Consider the following 19199-nt stretch of genomic DNA (forward strand, 5'->3'; position numbering starts at 1 on the left):
CATTTGGCTTTACGGTCATCATCCTCCTACCATGATTTTCCCCTGCTCTAGAACTCTGAGTTAGCCATTCATTTTTAAGAGGGGGCTTAAAAAATAAATAAAAAAGAGGGGCATGCCAAAGAGCCAAGTGCCATGGGTTCTGCCGACTGACTCCATTGCAAACCAAGAGAGAAGTGAGCAGTGATTCCTGGATTGCAGGGGGTTGGACTAGATGATCCTTGGGATCCCTTCCAACTCTACTAATCTCTGAGAGGCAAAGGGATCTTTAAAGCCTCCTGCCCCAGCTTGAGAACAACAAACATAGGATCAAGCAGAGGTATGATTTTTTTAAAATTATGTACAAGAGCCGAACAGGAGTCAAAAGCAAAATGCTGGTCTTCGTGAGGTGCGTGTGCTCTGGTCTGACAAATTGCAAATAAATATTTTAAAGCAAACAAACTGATCCTAGATTTGTCTTTAAACCTTTACTGTGAATTTTGTCCACCTGGTCACCCCTATTAGGATGTTTTCATATCAGATACACATTACTGAACTCGGAAATGGCAACTCCACTTACTAGGTGGGGGTAGACACCACAACTGGCACCTCTTTCTCTCCCCGTACCCTGATCTTACTTCAGTGTAGGGGTGGTGGGGGAGGGGGGAGAGATTCGATTCAATTTGCATTGATAAGAGAACCTACCTAATTCATGTTTTGCAAAACAAAGCGCAAACCGAAACTCAGCCACCCTTTGGCTTTTACACTTTTCCAGATTTTGCAACGCAGTTCTCCTGCCAAGGAATTTGCTTCAAAAAAAATATGCATACACTCGGGTGAAGCGTGCATAACATGGCACATATTGGTGAAAACAGCATTTAAACATACATTACATTGGGAAAACTGCTTTGCAAACATGTGGCAAAATTGCATGCAAATTTAGAAGAAATATGGGGGTGTTATTGGGTTATTGTTTTTGTTTTGTTTTTATATATTGTGATCTTTTCTGTGAACCGCCCTGAGACCTCCGGGTATAGGGCGGTATATAAATTCAATAAATAAAATAAAATAAAATAAAATGTTTAAAACGCTGAATTTTCACAAGGACTTTTTTATTAAAAAAAATCACAAAGTGATGTAGGAATGTGGAGAACAGAACATAAGATTGGAAAGGGGGGCGGAAATGAGAAAGTGAAAGAAACGAAAACCACATCTTCTTACTTCAATGTAGCAGCTGTCGGGACTCTCTCGATAGGCAGAGGCGATGCTAGCTTGAACCGCTTGGATCCACGCCTGGCGCAGTTTCTCTGAATCGGCCTGCAGCATGCAGCTCCTGAAAGGGAAGAAGAACCAGGTTAGGGTTGAGCATCAGTGAGAATATCTCAGTTGGCAGAGCATGAGACTCTTGATCTCAGGGTCGTGGGTTCGAGCAAAATATTCCTGCACTGCAGGGGGTTGGACTAGATGACCCTCGTGGTCCCTCCCCATGCTACTATTCTATGATTCTAGTCGAAAGGGCAGGGTGTGCTTAAGCCCAGTGGAGATTGAAAGGGGACATGAACAAGCCCTTTTCAAATACCTGAAGGGCTGTTGCAGAGATGAGAACCAGCGTGGGCTTTGGGAGAACAGGTTTCAAACTTCCTCAGAGGACAGGTGGCAAATAAATGCCACACATAAATAAAGGGCTGTTGTTAACACACCATGAGGGCATCAGAAAAGCAGCTGGCTGTACCTGATGCACACATGCCTTGGAAAGATCGACTTCCCCAGTGTGTGACGGAACGTCAAGCCAAGGAATTAAAACACTGACTACCCAAAACGTTTTTATGGGAATGGAACAGAGGCAGTGCTTGGTAATGCAATCTGGTGTGTGGACCATACTGAATTGGACAATTTATCCAATCTGGGTCATGATCCGCTCCCGGACTGGGTCAGGAGAGCCCACTTTGGAACCCGAATAGAAATTGCATCTTGCTTGTGGGATTCCTGCAGGCATCTGCATGGCCACTGTGAGAACAAGACATGGGACCAGATGGGCCTTTGCTTTGGGCCTTTTATAAAAGCTCCCCTAAAATTTATAAGCATGCAGATAATCTCTTAAAATGGGCCACACAGCACCTAAGTAAACAATGGAATCTGCTACTGAAAGACGTAGTGATGGCCACCAGATTCGGGGTGTGTGTGTGTATAAATAATAAAATTACTATCATTATTATTATTATTACCAGCTTGGATGGCTTTAAAAGAGGATGAGAAAAATTCATAGAGAAGAGGGCGATCGATGGCTACTAGCCACAATTAAAAGAGTGCTGTTACACACTTCCCTTTGGGGAATCTGGTTGGCCACTGTGAGAACAGGAAGCTGGACAAGATGGGACCCTTGGCCTGATCCTGCAGGCTCTTCTGATCTTGCTCTATGCTTCGCATACAGAAGGTCCCGGGTTCAATCCCCGGCATCTGCAGGCAGGTCTGGGAAAGAATCCTGTCGGAAATCCCAGAGAGACATTCAGTGTAGAGAGCACTGAGCTTTGTGGGCCAATGTTCTCACCTGGCCTAAGGCACTTCCTGTGTGATGGCGCTATAGAAACAGAATAGTAATTATACAGTTGTACGTTGGAAGTCGAAGGGAATCTATTCCGGAAGTCCATTCGACTTCCAAAACGTTCGGAAACCAAAGCACGGCTTCTGATTGGCCAATCAGAAGCCATGGAAGCCCTGTCAGACGTTCGGCTTCCAAAAATAGTTCACAAACCGGAACAGTCACTTTCGGGTTCGCGGCATTCGGGAGCCAAAATGTTCAAGAACTAAGGTGTTTGAAATCCAAGGTATGATTGTAATTATAATGCACATGGGGGGGGGGAGGAGACTTGCACAACGTACTTAGTGGGAGAGACGACTTCAAAGCAAAACCTCCTCTCGATGTCTTCGCAGGGCTTGACGGTGCAAAGCCTGAGGTCCTCCACCACCACCGTGAGGACATCCTGAACAGACAAAAACGGAGCGAGCGAGTCAGTGGCACTGCAATGTCCCGCCTGCGGCTGCAAATACACAAGTGTGTGGAACTGGCTGTGTGTTTTATAAGCTTTCTTGGCTTTCCTTGAGCTTTCAGACCAGAGGCAGGGAACCCTTTCCAGACAGAGGGCCTTATTCCCTTCGGGGGGGGCACTACATGACAGGGGTGGGCGGGGCCAGAGTCAAAAGTGGGGGGGGTGGAGCAATGAATGGAAACCTTACCTTTGTACAGTCGTATTTCGACTTACGAGCAACTCGACTTACGTAATTTTCGAGTTGCGAACGGGTCCCGGAGCTAAAAAAATGGCCGCTGCTTCTGAAATTTTTGAGTTACGAAGGGAAAGCAGCGGCACGATACCTCTACTTACGAAGATTTCAATGCGTTTTTTTTTGACTTGCGGTGTTTTTTCCCCGACGCTAGATGGCGATCTTCGACTTACGAATATTTCGACTTACGAAAGCTCTTTCGGAACCCATTCTTTTCGTAAGTCGAGGGACCACTGTATAGGTGGCTAGTTTCCACACACACACCCCTCTCTATCTTCTGCCCAGGCAAGCGAGAGAAATGATCCGAGTTCAAGGACACATTCCAGGCAGGGGAAAACAAGGACGGCGAGGGCTGAGGCCTAGGGAGATTTACGAACGCCAGACAGAGAGCTTTGGAGGGCCAGATTCAGGCCCCAGGCTTGAGTCTCCCCTTCCCTGGTCTAAAGCCTTAATGCTGCGCTGGAAGGGAAAGAAGAGTGAGGTGGTGGCAGATAGGGAGCCCCCATGGGCTGCTACTAGCACAAGGGCTCATGGTTGCACACCCGATTGAATGAGTGTGCATGGCTGGTGGCTACCAACCGTAGCATACCCTACATGTTGACGGAAATACAGATAAGGATTCTGTCAGCAAAGGAGACAATAAAAGCTGAGTTTTCCATTTTTCTGAAAAGAATGAGCTGGGGTTCAAAGCACATGCTGTATGCTTTGGGGGGAACTGATGCTGCTACCATTTTTTTTACCTGGCTTGAGGCTCTAATTTACGTGGCATGCATAGGGATAAAGCAGAACTATTAGATTCTACTCCAGAAAATTTGGAAGACACCAATGCTGAATTAGTATTGCTGTCGTTATTATTAGTTTTATTACCCACCCTTCACCAGGGCAGGTTACAACTAAAATTCAGTATTAAAAGCAGCTAAGACAAATCACAGTCACAAGAATAGGGCGGGTCCCTCAAAACACACACGTCAGGCATCAAAGGCCAGGGTGAAGTGGGGAGTCTTCAACAATCGCCAAAAGCTGTATGGTGAAGAAGCTAGAAGCACCCTCTGGGGGGAATCTCACCCACCCGACTCTTCTCTGTGCATGTACAGTGTCAGATGCAGAACCAAAAATTAAAATGGATTCTGCCACTGGCTCTGAACACATGAAGTGTGGAGTCATCCAATCTGTCCAATCTCTCGTCCTAGTCCGCATAGGATGGCTTGACAATCCCCTGAACAGTAAGACATCAAGAGAAGCCAGCTAATCCACTAATGTCATCAGAGGCAACCTGGCTGACCTTTAGCTTCTTCTGGTAGACCAGCTGGCTGTTCTGTATTGAGAACCATCTCCTGAGGAAGAAAGAGAGAGAGAGAGAGAGAGAGAGAGAGAGAGAGAGAGAGAGAGAATTGAGAAAGGGGGTGAGGATAAATTGTATTTATTTATTTATTACATTGATATATTCCAGATTTTCCTCCAGGGAGCTCAAAGTCGGAATTCAATGGAACAGAATATTCTGCACCATAAATTGTAAGCTGTAGAAATAATAATAATAAAAATAAAAAATAAAATTTATTTTCATGGGAGAAAGGTGGGATAGAAATACAATTAAATCCTCCTCCTGACATTCCTATCCTCCTTCTCCCCTGGAGAGCTTAAGGTGGCAGTGCACAGTTCCTTCCCCTCCCCATTTTATCCCCCCAACAACCCTATGAAGTAGGTTAAGCTGAGAGACTGTGGCTGGCCCAAGGCCACCCAGTGAGCTGCAGTGAGTGGGGATTCGACCCCTGGTTCCTCAGATCCTAGTTTGACACTCTAACTACTATGCCACCACAAAAGTCTCTCTCTCTCTCTCTCTCTCTCTCTCTCTCATGGCTTTTCTGGAAACACACTGATCCCAACGTACCGATTCCAGGTCTTGAACGCGTTGCTCGCTCTCTTGAAGAGGTACCCTTCCATCACCACCCCGTTGGGGGCATCGACGTTGAATTCCACTTTGGAGTCATCGTAGGAGAAGTCCTATAAGCCCAAGGCAAGCAGAGATGTGCCATCAACAGGGATGAGTGAATCTGTCAGTTTTCATTTCTCTCCGTTCCTCCTTTTTTCCACTCTTCAGCTTGCCATATATATATACATCAGTTTGTGACTTGCTTTTTAAAAGACAAGTCCTCATGAAAATTCAGCAGCCTCTTACCTCATATTTCTTCTAGGAGATGCATCTTTGCATGCAAATCTGCCTAATTTGCCCAAAGCAATTCCCCCTAATAATACTGCGTTTTTATGTGCTGCCTGCACTCTTTACACCTCATGTGTGCATTTCGAGGCATATGACTTGGCTTGAGAACTGCACTGCAAAGGCTGGAGAAGTGTGATTCTTGAAGGATTATGTTTCACTTCTTCGCAATCTCTACATGTGGCCCTCCTATAATTTAAGGGAAGGGTTCCAGATCAGCGCCAGTGCATTTGCTCTGCATTGTTGCTGTTAAAATTTCTATACCACCCTAAACCCGCAGGTCTCAAGGTGCGTTGAAAAGTCCCAGATTCACTCCTCGGCATCTCCAGGTGGGGCTGGGAGAGATTCCTGCCTGAAACCCTGAAGAATCACTGCCGTCAGTATTCTTCAACCTCGGTTTCTCGTATGTTGTTGGACTACAACTTCCATCATCCACAGCCAGCTTAGCTAGGGATGGTGGGATCTGTAGTCCACCCATGCATGGTGACTCAAGTTTGAAGAACGCTAGTGTAAACGATACTGAGCCAGGTAGCCTGACTTGGGATAAGGCCACTTCCTCCATCACTGTGAGCGGGAGAGGACGATTGGTCAGGCTCTGGGCCTATACATCTCATTTGAGAAGCCAGCCGCTTCTCAATTTTGAACTTGGAGCTTTATTCAAAGTTTTGGTGTTAGACATTGCACCACCGCCTCCCTTATCTGCGAAACAAATGCCACCATAGATGATGAGAGGAGGAGCACGGTGGGGGAGACTTATAGGCCAGGCCGGCTTCTGTTTAATTGGAAGCTCTCTGGCTCTAATTGAGCGCCAGGCTGTCTTTCTGAGGCCATGACTCATCCCACTGCATCCCTTCATCTCCTGTCCGCCTTCTTCCCTTTATTATGACACCTTCCTGGTGAGCCAACATCCCCCAGCATGGAAATAACTCATCCTAATGAGAGTGAAGTTCATGTTGCCTAGCAACCAGGCTTCGCTGGGGCCTATAATGTGCCGAGCGGGCAAAAAGGCACTTAAGTTAATGGTTGCCGTTGCCATGAAATTTGTCACTGCTCTGTGGTGCTGGGCCTTAAAAAAAAAAAAGTAGTGTTGTGGGAATATAACACACCCTCCAATTCAAGAGCGAACAATGGGGTGGGGGATAATTGGTACTGCGAAGACCCAACCTCAAATTGTTAGTCTTTATTATCTGGTGACATTCACACCTTACATTTAAAGCACAGTGCTTTATCCTGGGAACTTTAGTTCACCCCTCATAGAGCTTGAATCCATCCCTGGCACCCTTAACAAACTACAGTTTCCAGGAATTTTTTTTTGGGGGGGACACCATATGCTTTAAATGTTTGGTGTGAGTTTGACCCCAGACGCAAAGCATGTTTTTGTTCTGCACTGCAAATTAAACTAGTTCAAAAGCACTTCCGTCTCTGCAGGGAACTATAGTTTTGGGGTTTCTCCTGACAGGATTGTCTGCACACATGTCAAAACTGCAGTACCCAGAATCCTTTGGGAAAGCCGCAATTAATCCAAGCAAATTAATATACAATTAATGTGGCTCAAATTATGGCACTAGTTCTATATTTAAAATATTGCGTTTACATCCTCCCAAACCCAGACCAGCCTCACAGTCCTTTGGACCAGACCCCTAAATATTTTGAGGGTGATCTTCCAAGTCATCTCAAGGCAGATTCAATACAACACCACACAACAAAATTTCCGCAAGACTGTGCGAGTTAAAACCTCCACCGTAGCTCTACCAACATTTCAAGCAGGTCTACAGCAATACCTATAAATGCCTTTTTAAGCAAAGACCACTGAAAGTGGAGCAGATTGTCTTGGATGTTGGTAGACTCTCGTTCATTAGAGGCTTTTGAGCAGAGGAGGAAGGGATGAACATCATCCTCTGCTGTAGCAAGGCAAGTGAGGACTTGTAAGAATATACTGGTAAGAGCCTGGATGCAGGATCAGGCCAAAGGCCCATCCAGCCCAGCCTCTGTTGTCACAGTGGCCAAGCAGATAGAATCATGGAGGCTAGAACACTTGCTGAAGAAAGAGGTGACCAATTAATAACAATCACAGAATTGTCAAGTTGGAAGGGACCCTGAGGGTCATCTTGTTCAAGCCCCTGCAATGCAAGGAATATATGCAGCTGCCCCATTCGGGGATCTAACCTTCAACCTTGGCATTATCAGCACCACACTCTAACCAACTGAGCTATTCAGGCTCTTGATGTCTTTGGGGAGCCCAGAACACCACTCTCCCCACTTGTGATTCCCAGTAACTGGTATTCAGAGGTGCTACTGCCTGAAACAGAGAGGCAGTGGGTGTCCCTTGTGTCTGGTAGCCATTGATAGCCATGAACCTGTCTAAAATCCATTCAATGCCATCCTAGTCGGTGGCCATCACTTCATTGGATGCCCCCCCCCCCAGGTTCTAGTGTTATGAGAGAGGGAGGAAAACATCTCCCTACTCACTTTCTTCACAATGGGTGCCAACCAACTTAAAACGACACGTATCACGCGGTATAAACTGTTCTTGGACTGTAGGTGAGGGACCACCCGACTGAATGCTCTTTGGTAACAACCTCATTAGGAAGAAGCAAGTGTCAAACATGTCAGATAGAGAGAAGAAGTGGGGTGGGAGGGGGGCTTGCTGGCAGCTCAATGCTTGCAATGCTGGAGAGGTGCAGTGGGGCTTGGGAAAGAATGCAATGGAGGAAACAGACAGAGGAGGAGATCGGAGCAGAGACGGTGAGGACTAGATAGAAGCTTGAAGTTGATTGCGAAAGTATGGCAGAGAGCCAACTTTGGGAGAGGGAGAGAGCGGTGGTGGTGGTGGTTGGGGGGATGATCAGCAGTGACTGGAGAAAGTTGCTGAAAGTGGAGGTCCAAGCTGAAACCTTTGATGTGGAGAAGAAGCCAAAGATTCAATATTGCAAAGCTGAGGCTTAAAGACAGCAGGCCACCGTCCAGAAAACACACAGTCAGAATCTCCTGCCAAATGCCCAGCTGTCATCTGTCCTTGCTTTCATGTCGTATCAATAAATGTCATGCCAGCATGCACACGCACCCACGTGCACACACACACAAGCACACACAGAGAGAGCAAGAGACTTTCTCTACTCCAGGCAATCTCCACTTTTCCCTTTTCCATACTGATTTGATTTCTCAGACCATCCTTCCAGCACATCTTCCAGCTCTTTGCAAAAGTCTGTTTCCATTGAATAGATTTTTTGGAAAGCCTCCTCTGTGGAATACAGATTATTTCCATTTATAATCCCACACAAGACTCTTAATTTTCGATTAGCCAGCTCCAATTGAAAGACAGTGAGCTTTTCCTCTACCTCCCAGTCCTTCTGTGCCAGCATGAGCGCAAAGTCCAACATCTTCGGGGAAGGGAGGTGGGTATCAAATTACATTTCCTGTCTTTTTCCTCCTTTGTCTCAATTTTCTCCTGCGCAATTCCAAATCGCCGCCATTTCTTCCGAAGCCAGAGTATAAAGACCAAAACTTCAAATGGAGATATTTTTCCTCAATTAACCCCTGAGAGGGAATCTCTACAGAGTCAGTTTTCAAATTCCAAGCACTTTCAAATGATTAGTGTAGCAGCAGTCACTTAAAGAGTTAATTCCTTCCAACCCCCGAAGGGAGAGAGGCGGGCTGCCTTTTCTTTTGATCCCAGAGCTTTTCCCGAAGTACAAAGAGTCAGTCAATTACTCACAGCTTCTGGTTTCTTAGCAACTTCTTAATGACAGGTAGAACAGAGACGCTCCTCACGGACTTTGCCGCCGCATGTAAACATCCCGGTTGGGGCATGTCCCCTGAAGCCCGACTCCGTGGTCCCTTCACCCCCACTCCCCCCTTACAGGGGGCGCGGGGGAAGGGTTCGGAGCACAACGGGCATAGCCGGGGAGCCCAGGGCGCGGGACGCTCTTCCCGCTCCCCAACCAGAGCCCTGCATGCGGCTGCAGGGCTCCTAACCCCCGGGATGAACTGGGTGCCTCGCCACCGAAGCAACCCAGGACCATCCGCAATGGCGCCAGCCGCCGGAAGTCCTGATTTGAATTTATATATCCAAGGGTGCCTAGCCTAGCAATGAAAGCTATTATTACAATGGTTTCCTTGGGAACCCTGAATGCCCCCTACAAAGAGGCACCAAATTCCCAAAGAGGCGAGCAAGTGGCTCCTTCCCACTGTTGGGATGGAGATGGTTTTGGTGCCTGCCCTGCCTTCAAAATACAGCTACTTTCAAACTGGCCAATGATGAAGCAGGAAACAAAACCAAAGAACAGAGGCACAAATCGCCTGCAATGGGGAAATTTAAAAAGGTTCACCATTCTGTATTTCAAACGCAGGCGGTGGGGAACCAGAACTCTTCGCCAATGCATTGCTAGGGTCAAACAAAATAAACAAAGCAATCAAATAAGTCCTGGAGCGACTAATGCTTTTGTGTGTTGGAGGCAGGTTATACACACACACACACACACACACACACACACACACACACAAGACAATGGCTCCAATTTAATGTTTTTAAAAAATAAATTCCAGTGCTCAAAATATTTTGGGGTGTGTGTGCCTCTTATCACTTAGCCACCTGACATTTTGTGGTTTGTTTGTTTGTTTTAACATAAATCACAGAGTGTTTGTTTGTTCTTCTAATTGAAATAAACAGAAAAAGGCTTTAAATCAACATAGCGCCTTAGTTCAACTATATACCATTTTTAGAAGGCCATTGGGGTTAGCGGGTGGGATGAGAGACGTCATTTGGTTAAGTCTAGGGACAGAATGGGGGGAAATTGTGGATTTCCTCAAAGGCCTCCCTTGGGGTCTCAAATTTCAGTGGCATCCTGTGCTATGTGAAAATCTGGTCCGTCTGTCCTCCACCACTCACACTCTATTCCAAATCATAGTTGTAGGACATAGGAAGCCTCCTTTCACAGAGCCAGACTGTAGGTCCATCTACCTCAATATTGAATTTCAGACAGGGAGACCCTCCCAGCCGTACCTGGAAATGCCGGAGATTGAACCTGGGACCTTGTGCATGCAAGGCAAATGGCCCCTTCATTGAAAGGGAACTTGAGCACAATCAGAACATTGGTAGAGTGGTGTCCTATGCAGGATCAAGTAGCTATTAAGTTCTTAGAGAATCTGCTTTGCATACGGAAGTTCCCAGGTTCACCCCCACCCCCCACCCCACCTGCACCTCCAGGTAAGGCTGGGACCGAACTGCTGCCATCAGTGTGGACAACACTGAGCTAGATGGACCAGTGGTCTGACTCGGTGCAAGGCAGCTTCCTATGTTTAACTGCATTGTGGTCATTTAGACTCACCAATACCTTTCCACATGCTTCAGTCTGCTAACTGGTATAAGTGTTAACGGGTCGTAATTGCCTTGTGGGTGAAACCCTAGCCTTGAAACATCACCACATGCAGGAAGGAGTGGATAAACTCCGGAACTACTGACCCTTTGAAAAATGCATGAACTAGCTAGTGTAAGAAGGTGAAGAGGCAGCAGCTTCTGAAGCCTCTCTCTCCCTCTCTTCCCATTCCTCGTGGCATCTACCACAATCCTAAACATTGGATGTGGCAGGTCAGCTCATCAACTGCATATGTGAAGTCATCCGTGCATGAAAAGAAAGCAGCCGATCACATTCAATAAGGATTATGGCTGGGTTTTTCCCTCTTTTTTTCTGTTGCATGAAGCATAAAGACAAGCTAGGAAGAGAGTGGGGCAATCTGTAGTCTTTAGGTCTTCTGGAGGCCAGTTGCAGAGCGCATACTGGATCCCTCCATTCTGTATAGCTCTATCTCTCTCCCCCCCCCCTCATAGAATCATAGAATCGTAGAGTTGGAAGGGTCCCTGAGGATCATCTAGTGCAATGCAGGAATATGCAGCAGTCCCATAAAGGGATTGAACCTGCAACCTTGGCATTATCAGCACCACCGTCTAACCAACTGAGCAATTGCTTGCAGGCACAGCTTATAAAACTGACAGGATCATGGACTATAAAATTTCAGGATACAGGTGGGAGATGCAAAATTTCATCAGGTATTGCCCTTGGGCATTCACAGTTACCTATACATCCATAAGGACTAGCACCTTGAGTTTTGTTTTTAAGGAGAGCTGAGATTCTCGGGGTACTGAAAATTTGGCCGAGTTTCAAATTTTGTGCTTGAACAGTGCAATCCTGAGATTGAGGAATATCTCAATCCTTCTCTGACATGCAATCTGTCACACATTGATCTTGCTGTTGCATCTACACTGAAAACATCTGCCATTATTTTATTGAAGCTACATACAGTACCTTCTATCCTGAGCTATCTAACTGAGTTGTTCTTATTCTGGTTCATTTGGCCAACTGATTTTGCCTTGCTTTAAATTGTACATCTTGTGGATTTAAGCCAGGATCTATCCACGTCTTGTGCCCCTCTTTGTGCCCCGACTGGGCCAGGCTAGAAGACTGGAACACCTTCAGCTCAATCCGGATAACTGGACTCACAACTGTGTGTTATGAGCACCTGTACTAACTTCAGAGGTCTAATAAATGCTGTGGCTACATTAACTTGAAACAGTTCTTCTTTATTTCTACAAGCTATAATATATACAGATTATACAGCCTGTGTGGCTAAGTTCCTTCCACACATCTTATCTACAGCAGAGATAGAATAGCACAGTCTGTCTGACCTGACTGACAAGACATAGCACAGAGAAGTTAAATAGGGAGATCAAAGACTCAGTTCCCTCCCCCTTCTCTCAGACCACAAGTCATACGATTCTTACAAAGGGAGGGGTGAAATGCTAACACATCTCAGCATATAATTTTAAATGAAACTCACTATAAGTTGTATCCAATGCTAGCCGTGTTCAGAGTAGACCCCCTGAAGTTAATGAATGTACTCTGAGTAGAACTTAGCTGGTTACAACCATGTGTGTGTACACACACACACACACACACACACACAACTTGTACATGTGTAACATTCATCAGCAGTGCCACAGGTTCCACAACCCTGCTTTAGGGAAAGACTTCTGCTCAGTGACACAACACAGAAGGTCCCTCACTTGGTTCCCAGAATCTGTAATTGCAAAAGAATCCTGCACCCAGGACTGCTGTTGTTCCAAATATATCACAGCTCACTCTACTCGAGGCAGAAGATTCAGCTCACCCCTTCTACACCCTTCCTGCTCCAGAAGACGACTCTCCCATCACCCTCAGACTCTAGAGAGGAATGCCCTGTAGCTTCTGTTGCTCCACAGCCAAGCAGGAGCAAATGAATGAAGTAGCACTGTAGAGATCACAAATCGCTCTCCCAAGGAGGCAGCCACACTGGAGAGCCAAGCCAGGCCATCTTTCCCCAAGCAATCTCCAGCCCTTTGCTGAGACAACACCTTTCTCTAGCTCAGCTAGCAGAAGGTACTTGGAGCTATCCATGGTGCTGACCGCTGCTTACTGGAATCTGATTTCACTAAGCCAGTAGCAATCCTGCTTGCCCCAGCCTCACTAAACCCACCTGGCAATACTTCCAGCCTGCCTGACGTTGACCTGACCTACTTGGCTGCACCTGAGTGACTTCAACCTGAATCTTCCCAACTCAGCCCACCTCTTCTATTGTGGACCCAAGAGTCCAAACAAAACAGGATATGTATTAGATGATAAAGAAGAGAAAAAAACACTCACTTGTGACCATTGAAAGCCACTTATTGTTTGCATACCCTAGGTTCCTTTTGGAAGGAAGGGTGAGATAGAAATGTAATTGCAAATAAATAAACCTCTAGGAGAGAGGGGCTTCTTTAGCTGTGATTCCTGAATACCAGGGGTTTGGACTACATGACTCTTAAGGATCCCTTCTAATTTTATTATTCTGGATCAGAATGAATTGCTTCCAACTTTCCTAGAGGCTTTCTATTCTATAAAATTACTACTAGGCATTCACACACTTTCTCTCTGGGATCACATGAATATGTGCACAGAAATACAATCCCATTGGTACAGCAGAGTTATTTTTGCAAAAGCCCATCATCCTACAGACACACACACACACACACACACACACACAAAGACACACGTGCACACAGGCTTTTCCACATGCCTGCTTGTTCAGCCACATGGACCAAGCAGGGATGACATAATCCATTGTGCTTTTGTTTCTTTCCCTTGAGGAATGATCAATCTCTCTCTCTCTCTCTCTCACTCGCGCACACACACACACACACACACACACACACCATTCCCAGTGCACATCCTATCCACATGCCTTGCTCAGTCCCATTATCTGAAAAAAGAGCTCCTTGCATACCAATCTGGCGAAACACTCCATCTAGCTTGGTGCTGTCTGAGTGTTTTCATCACACCTTTTAAAAATATAAAGCGCTCTTCCACCTCCCCCCATTTGCATCACCTTTGCAGCACAAAAATCAACGCCCACATCATCAAGAATGTGTTTGGGGTAAATGTGTGATCGGAAAACAGAGAGAACCTGTTTTTGTTTTTAAAAAACTCCAACCAATCACACATTTGTCGTTGTGGGAGAGAGCCCACCTCCCTGCACCCCCCAAGGCTGCAACCAGAGACATTTTGTATGAAATGCTACTCATCCAATTAAAGAAACAAAATCTTGCAAAAATTAAGGATTCTTAAGAATCTCGCCCACAAATTCACAGCACGCGAAGCCACCTTATGCCGAATCAGAATACTAGTTTGATCCTGCTTAGAAACATACAGTTTCCGAGGTCTTTTATAGACCCAATACCTTCTTCATCAAACTCTTCTTCTTCAGTGTGCAATGATCAAAAGACAGATCTCTGTCTGAAGGAGCTTACAGTCAAAAAATCTGATGCAAGAGGAGGAGGCAGATGGGGACACCCACCCAAAATTTAATCTCCAGGTTTGTTAATCTACAAACCGTTCCATTTCCCTTCCCTCCTGTTTCCCCATCTGTCAAGGGACCAGTGAGTTTTGCCTAAGGGTGGAGACAGACCTGATAACGGCTGGATTTTAAAAAAAGATTTTCAAGTATGTTGGGTGGGGGTGGGTCACCCTTCTTCTTCCCAGCAGGACAAGGTGCAACCTGAAATCAGCACAGCATCTAACAGATCTTCCTTTGTTTTGTTTTGTTTTGTTTTGTTTTGTTTTGTTTTGTTTTGTTTTGTTTTGCTTTGCTTTGCTTTGCTTTGCTTTGCTTTGCTTCTCTTCATTCCATTTACATCCCACCTTTTGTTCCTCCAAGGAGCAAAAGGGTGTGATACACAGCTCTCTCTCTTTCCTCTCCATTTTAAACTCACAACAACCCTGCGAGGTAGGCTAAGAGACCCAACATCAACTGGTGAGCTTCATGGCTGAGCTGGGATTTGGTCCCTGGTCTACCAGGTCCTAGGTGCTCTCACTACTACACCACACCAGTGAAGAATGCCTGCTATCTATTTCCATGTTCCAGCTGAAGACTGTGACCAAATGCAAACTCCCTGGCCTCCCTCCCTCCCTCCTCCCCCTCCTCTCTCTCTCTCACACAAATATGAAACACACATAGTGTTTGCTGTCTAGGCTGACAAAGAATTATGGGGAATTCAAAAAGCTTACACACTGGTTTGGCACACCACATTTTGGGACTGTATTAGCCACTGCCCCAAGACATAATATGCAAGTTGGGTTTACAAGCCTGGAATCTTTGCAAGTGTCAATGGCAAGGACCTTCCACACCACAAGTTTGAAACCCGTCCAATGCACATTGAAAGCATGTGACTCCCCCCCCTAAAAAAAAGAACAACAGGAACTGAAGTTTTCCCTTGTGGAGCTACAATTTCCAAGCACCTTTAATAAATGAAAGTCCCCAGGTTTGTTTGGAGGTAGCCATGCGCTTTAGCAGAAACAAAATGGGTTATGTCATCCCCTGTGTGTTGGATGTTCTTTACATATATGGTGTGGATCTGCTTTAAAGGACAGGCCATAATTCACCAGCACAGCATGTGCTCTGCATGCTGAGAGTGCCAGGTTCGATCCCCAACCTCTCCAGCTAAAAGACAGCAGGTGACGGAAAAGGCAAGTTCATTCTTCAGCACATCCTGTTGAAGGATCTCAGTCAGTGTGACACAATGGTTAGAGCGCTGGACTAGGACCTGGGAGACCAGGGTTCAAATCCCCACTCAGCTAGTTTCTCACTCTCATCCTAACCTACCTCACGGGGTTGCTATAAGGATGAAACGGGGAGAAGGAGAAGGATATACACCACTTTGAGCTCCTTGGTGGAGAGGTGGGATATAAATCGATCAAATTAAATTAGCAGGCGATGGGGGAAGGCCTTTCTCTACTGCAGAGCCCCAGAGAGCTGCTGCCAGTCAGAGCAGGGAATACTGGATGCATAGTCTAAGCTAGTATAACACGGCTCCCTATGTTTCACATCCGAATACTGTGCACTTGCCACATCCACTTCCAAAGCCCCATAGGAATATTATAGCATCAAGTTACAAACACACACACACACACAAAGAGAGAGTCAATTGCAGCAACACCCAGATCGGTCGTTTCTGAACAATGAAAGATTTAAAAGGGTGGATTTTTATAGTCCCAAACTATGTAGAGATTATAAAAAGCCACAGAACTACAAACACCCAACTTGGTTTTCATACATAACTAAGGGCTCACCAATACCCAGGTTAATGAGGACCGTGAACCCCTTTAATTCTCCCTCGTTCTCTTTCCACTGCTGCTGTCCCACACTCTCTAAGTCCATAGTTTCCCTATGCTCTGAAAATCCGAATAGGAGAGCTACATCAGTTGCATAGGGAGCACTCCAGATTTAGGGAGAAGAAAGTGTGGGGCGGCAGCAGCAGTTGAGAGGAGAACACAGCTTGGACGAGGGGGAATTAAAGGAGACTCAGGGGTTCGCCATCCCCATTAAGCCGAGCTATGAAGGTGTTGTCAACCCCCCCTCCTCCTTTTACAGCCCTCCGGCACCCTAACCCTTGCGACAAAGGGAAGGGAAGATGGCATGCAGTTGTATCCCTAAGCCCTGCTGCATCTCTGGAGTTCCGGAGAAACAGTCCCTTACCAGAAGGTACTCAAGTCTGCCGAAAATCTTCATGACCCCGTTGTTTCGGCTGTGCGCACGAATCTCTTTCTGGGACACTCTCCGGAGTGGCAGTGTTGTACGGCGCACCTCGAGATCGGAGAGATGCTCTGCCCCCCTCACTGCCCACACACACCCCACTTTTTTAACCCCTCCCACTCCTGTTTCGCTCTGCTAGGGCCTGGACCGCAGGGTTCTCTGTCTCCAGCCTGTGGACCACCTGCTCCATCCCTCCTCCTCCTCTTCCCTTCCTCCCTCCCTCCCTCCCACCCTAAGGATAGTGGCTTCCCTTTCACAGCCGATCAGCTTAGCACAAGGGCTAATTATCATACAGCTGTCGCCTGGAGATTGGGGGGGGGCAGAGAAGATGCAGTGGGGTTTGACGGGGAGGGGGGGAACTCCACCATGTGGCCTTTGACCCCGCTATGGAGGGACTCAACGAACTTCTACGGAAAGCCATTTCCTACCAATATTGCCTTCCCTCCTGTCCCACCCTGTTCTCCATCAGCCCCCCCAGCCCCTGTCTACCCACAGCAACCCATTGGTGGGATGCCACCTAAAGAGACAGGGACCCCTCCTTGGCCAACCCAAAGCTCTGCCTGCACCCTGTCGGAGGAGGACGATAAAGCAATACGCCATATGGCCAGCCCGGTTAAGTTATTTATTTCCAAAGCCTCCCTCCTAAATCAACCTGACGTGTGCTGCCCCAGCACACAGATACTCCCTCCTTGTTCCCACGCATTCACGAGCCAGGCAGCTCTCCAGCCATCCCAGAAGTCCTGGAAGAGGACCAGGCCCCTGTAGCGGAATGCGCCACCCATCAAATGGCATGGGGGGAGATGGTGGACGAATGACAGAGCCCCTTCCAGTAAACGCTGGAGTTTTATTATGCAAATATCTTTTTCCATCCCCTGGATGCCTTCCCGTTTCTTTTTATAATTTAATATTTAATTGCTGCCACCGCTGCAAGATCTTATGGCAACAGGCAGGTAAGAAATCTAATATTATAACTTAAATAAAAATAGGCATTTGATACCGGTTTTCCGGCGTCAACATGCTCTGCCCTCTCTCCCTCCACCAACAAATTGTTTAGCCTCCCACCCTCTGATCCGTCATGGATACACATAATCCTTTATAAGACCATAACAGCAGCTTTGCCAGATCGGGCCAAACGTCCACATTAACTGCAGTAGCTAAGCAGAACCTCCAGGTACCAAGGCAGTCTATTTTGGAATTCTAGATGCCAGGACGACCACAAGACACCTGACGGGAGAAAGAAGAAAAGGGCCTAATTCCCACACTCTGCCACACGGGGTTGACAACATCTGAGCAAGCACCAGATAATGGGTGTTCTACTCCATCCAACATGAGGCACACGTTCTATTCCAGGCAGCCTTCCAGCAGCCACATGCCTCCCGCACTTTCCTGTGCTTATAGGAACATAAATACAGCCCAGCAGGATCAGGCCGGGGGCATCACTCTAGACCAACATCCTGCTCTCACAGTGGAAGAGACAGGAGACAGCACCCTCCCTACATATTGTCTCCGACAGTGGAGGTAGAACAAGGTGTTACAAATTAGAAATGAATAAATGGTAGGATTTTGATTACAGTGGTACCTTGGTTTAAGAACAGCTTAGTTTATGCACAACTTGGATTAAGAATGCTGCAAACCCGGAAGCAGGTGTTTTGGTTTGTGAACTTTGCCTTGGAAGAACATGTTTGGCTTCCTGCTGAGTGTGTTCCATTTGTAAATTGAGTCCCCCGCTACTATGGGAAAGCACACCTTGGTTTAAGAACTCTTTGGTTTAATAATGGACTTCCGGAACGGATTAAGTTCATAAACCAAGGTACCACTGTATTTGGGAGAAATACAAGCTGCATAGGAATTCTTGAGCTAGCCAATGCAAAACGGCCATGCCAAGCTGGGGCCGTTAAGAAACAATACAGGCCGCTAAGGGCCATTGGCAATGCTGTCCTCCCCTCTTGCCTTGAGGTGTGAACAGAGACTGGGGGTTTGGAAGGTTGCCACGGTAACTGGGTGTGAGGTGTCAGGAAAAGAGAGGTTTGTCGTTGTTGTTTTTAGCAAGGTGGTCTGGGAAGAAGAAGAAGGAGGAGGAGGAAGAAAGACTGGGATCCATCTTGGGCAGGCTGGCTGAAGTCTGGCTCGGAGAGATGCCTTGGACTCCAGGGCTATGTTGCCGTAAGGGACAAGTCCCTCTTGAAATGACCATGCTGCAAGATCTGGATTCCTTCCATGCAGACTGAAGGTGTAAATAGGTGAATAAACCATACTGGTTAAAGCTATGACATTTCCCCGCCGTGTCTCAATTTTCCAAAGGACAGAGACCCCAGGTGATCGCCTGGAACCCGCAGGAATTTTGCAAGGAGTGGGGGGGGGGGGTGGCACACAACTTTTGTAACAATAGCCACTGTGGCTGGTGCCTGCTTACAGCCTTATCCTCCATTAATTTGCCTCCCCCCTTCTTAAAAAGGAGAGAATGGCTAAGAAGAGCATAAGAAGAACCTGCAGGATCAGGCCAATGGCCCATCTTGTCCAGCATCCTGTTCTTACAGTGGCCAACCAGATGCCCCATTGAGCGCACCACAAATTCCCCCCCCCCCCACGTGATTCCCAGCAACTGGCATTCAGAGGCACTCCACGAACA

General features: G+C 46.8%; 1 protein-coding gene across 5 annotated transcripts in view; it reads right to left on the bottom strand.

Moving 5' to 3' along the window:
• Window positions 1-19199, bottom strand: part of ACAP3 (ArfGAP with coiled-coil, ankyrin repeat and PH domains 3) — a 135589-nt gene that overhangs the window by 29362 nt on the left and 87028 nt on the right. For all 5 annotated transcript variants that reach the window (XM_033156309.1, XM_033156310.1, XM_033156312.1 and 2 more), the window contains exons 11-14: window positions 5144-5256; window positions 4538-4589; window positions 2857-2957; window positions 1198-1309 (exon numbers count right to left, since the gene is read on the bottom strand). In XM_033156309.1, coding sequence (XP_033012200.1) covers window positions 1198-1309; window positions 2857-2957; window positions 4538-4589; window positions 5144-5256 — 378 coding nt within the window. The remainder of the gene's footprint in view (window positions 1-1197; window positions 1310-2856; window positions 2958-4537; window positions 4590-5143; window positions 5257-19199) is intronic.

This window comes from Lacerta agilis, chromosome 8 (genome assembly GCF_009819535.1).
Source record: "Lacerta agilis isolate rLacAgi1 chromosome 8, rLacAgi1.pri, whole genome shotgun sequence".
In the NCBI taxonomy this organism is placed as follows: domain Eukaryota; kingdom Metazoa; phylum Chordata; class Lepidosauria; order Squamata; family Lacertidae; genus Lacerta; species Lacerta agilis.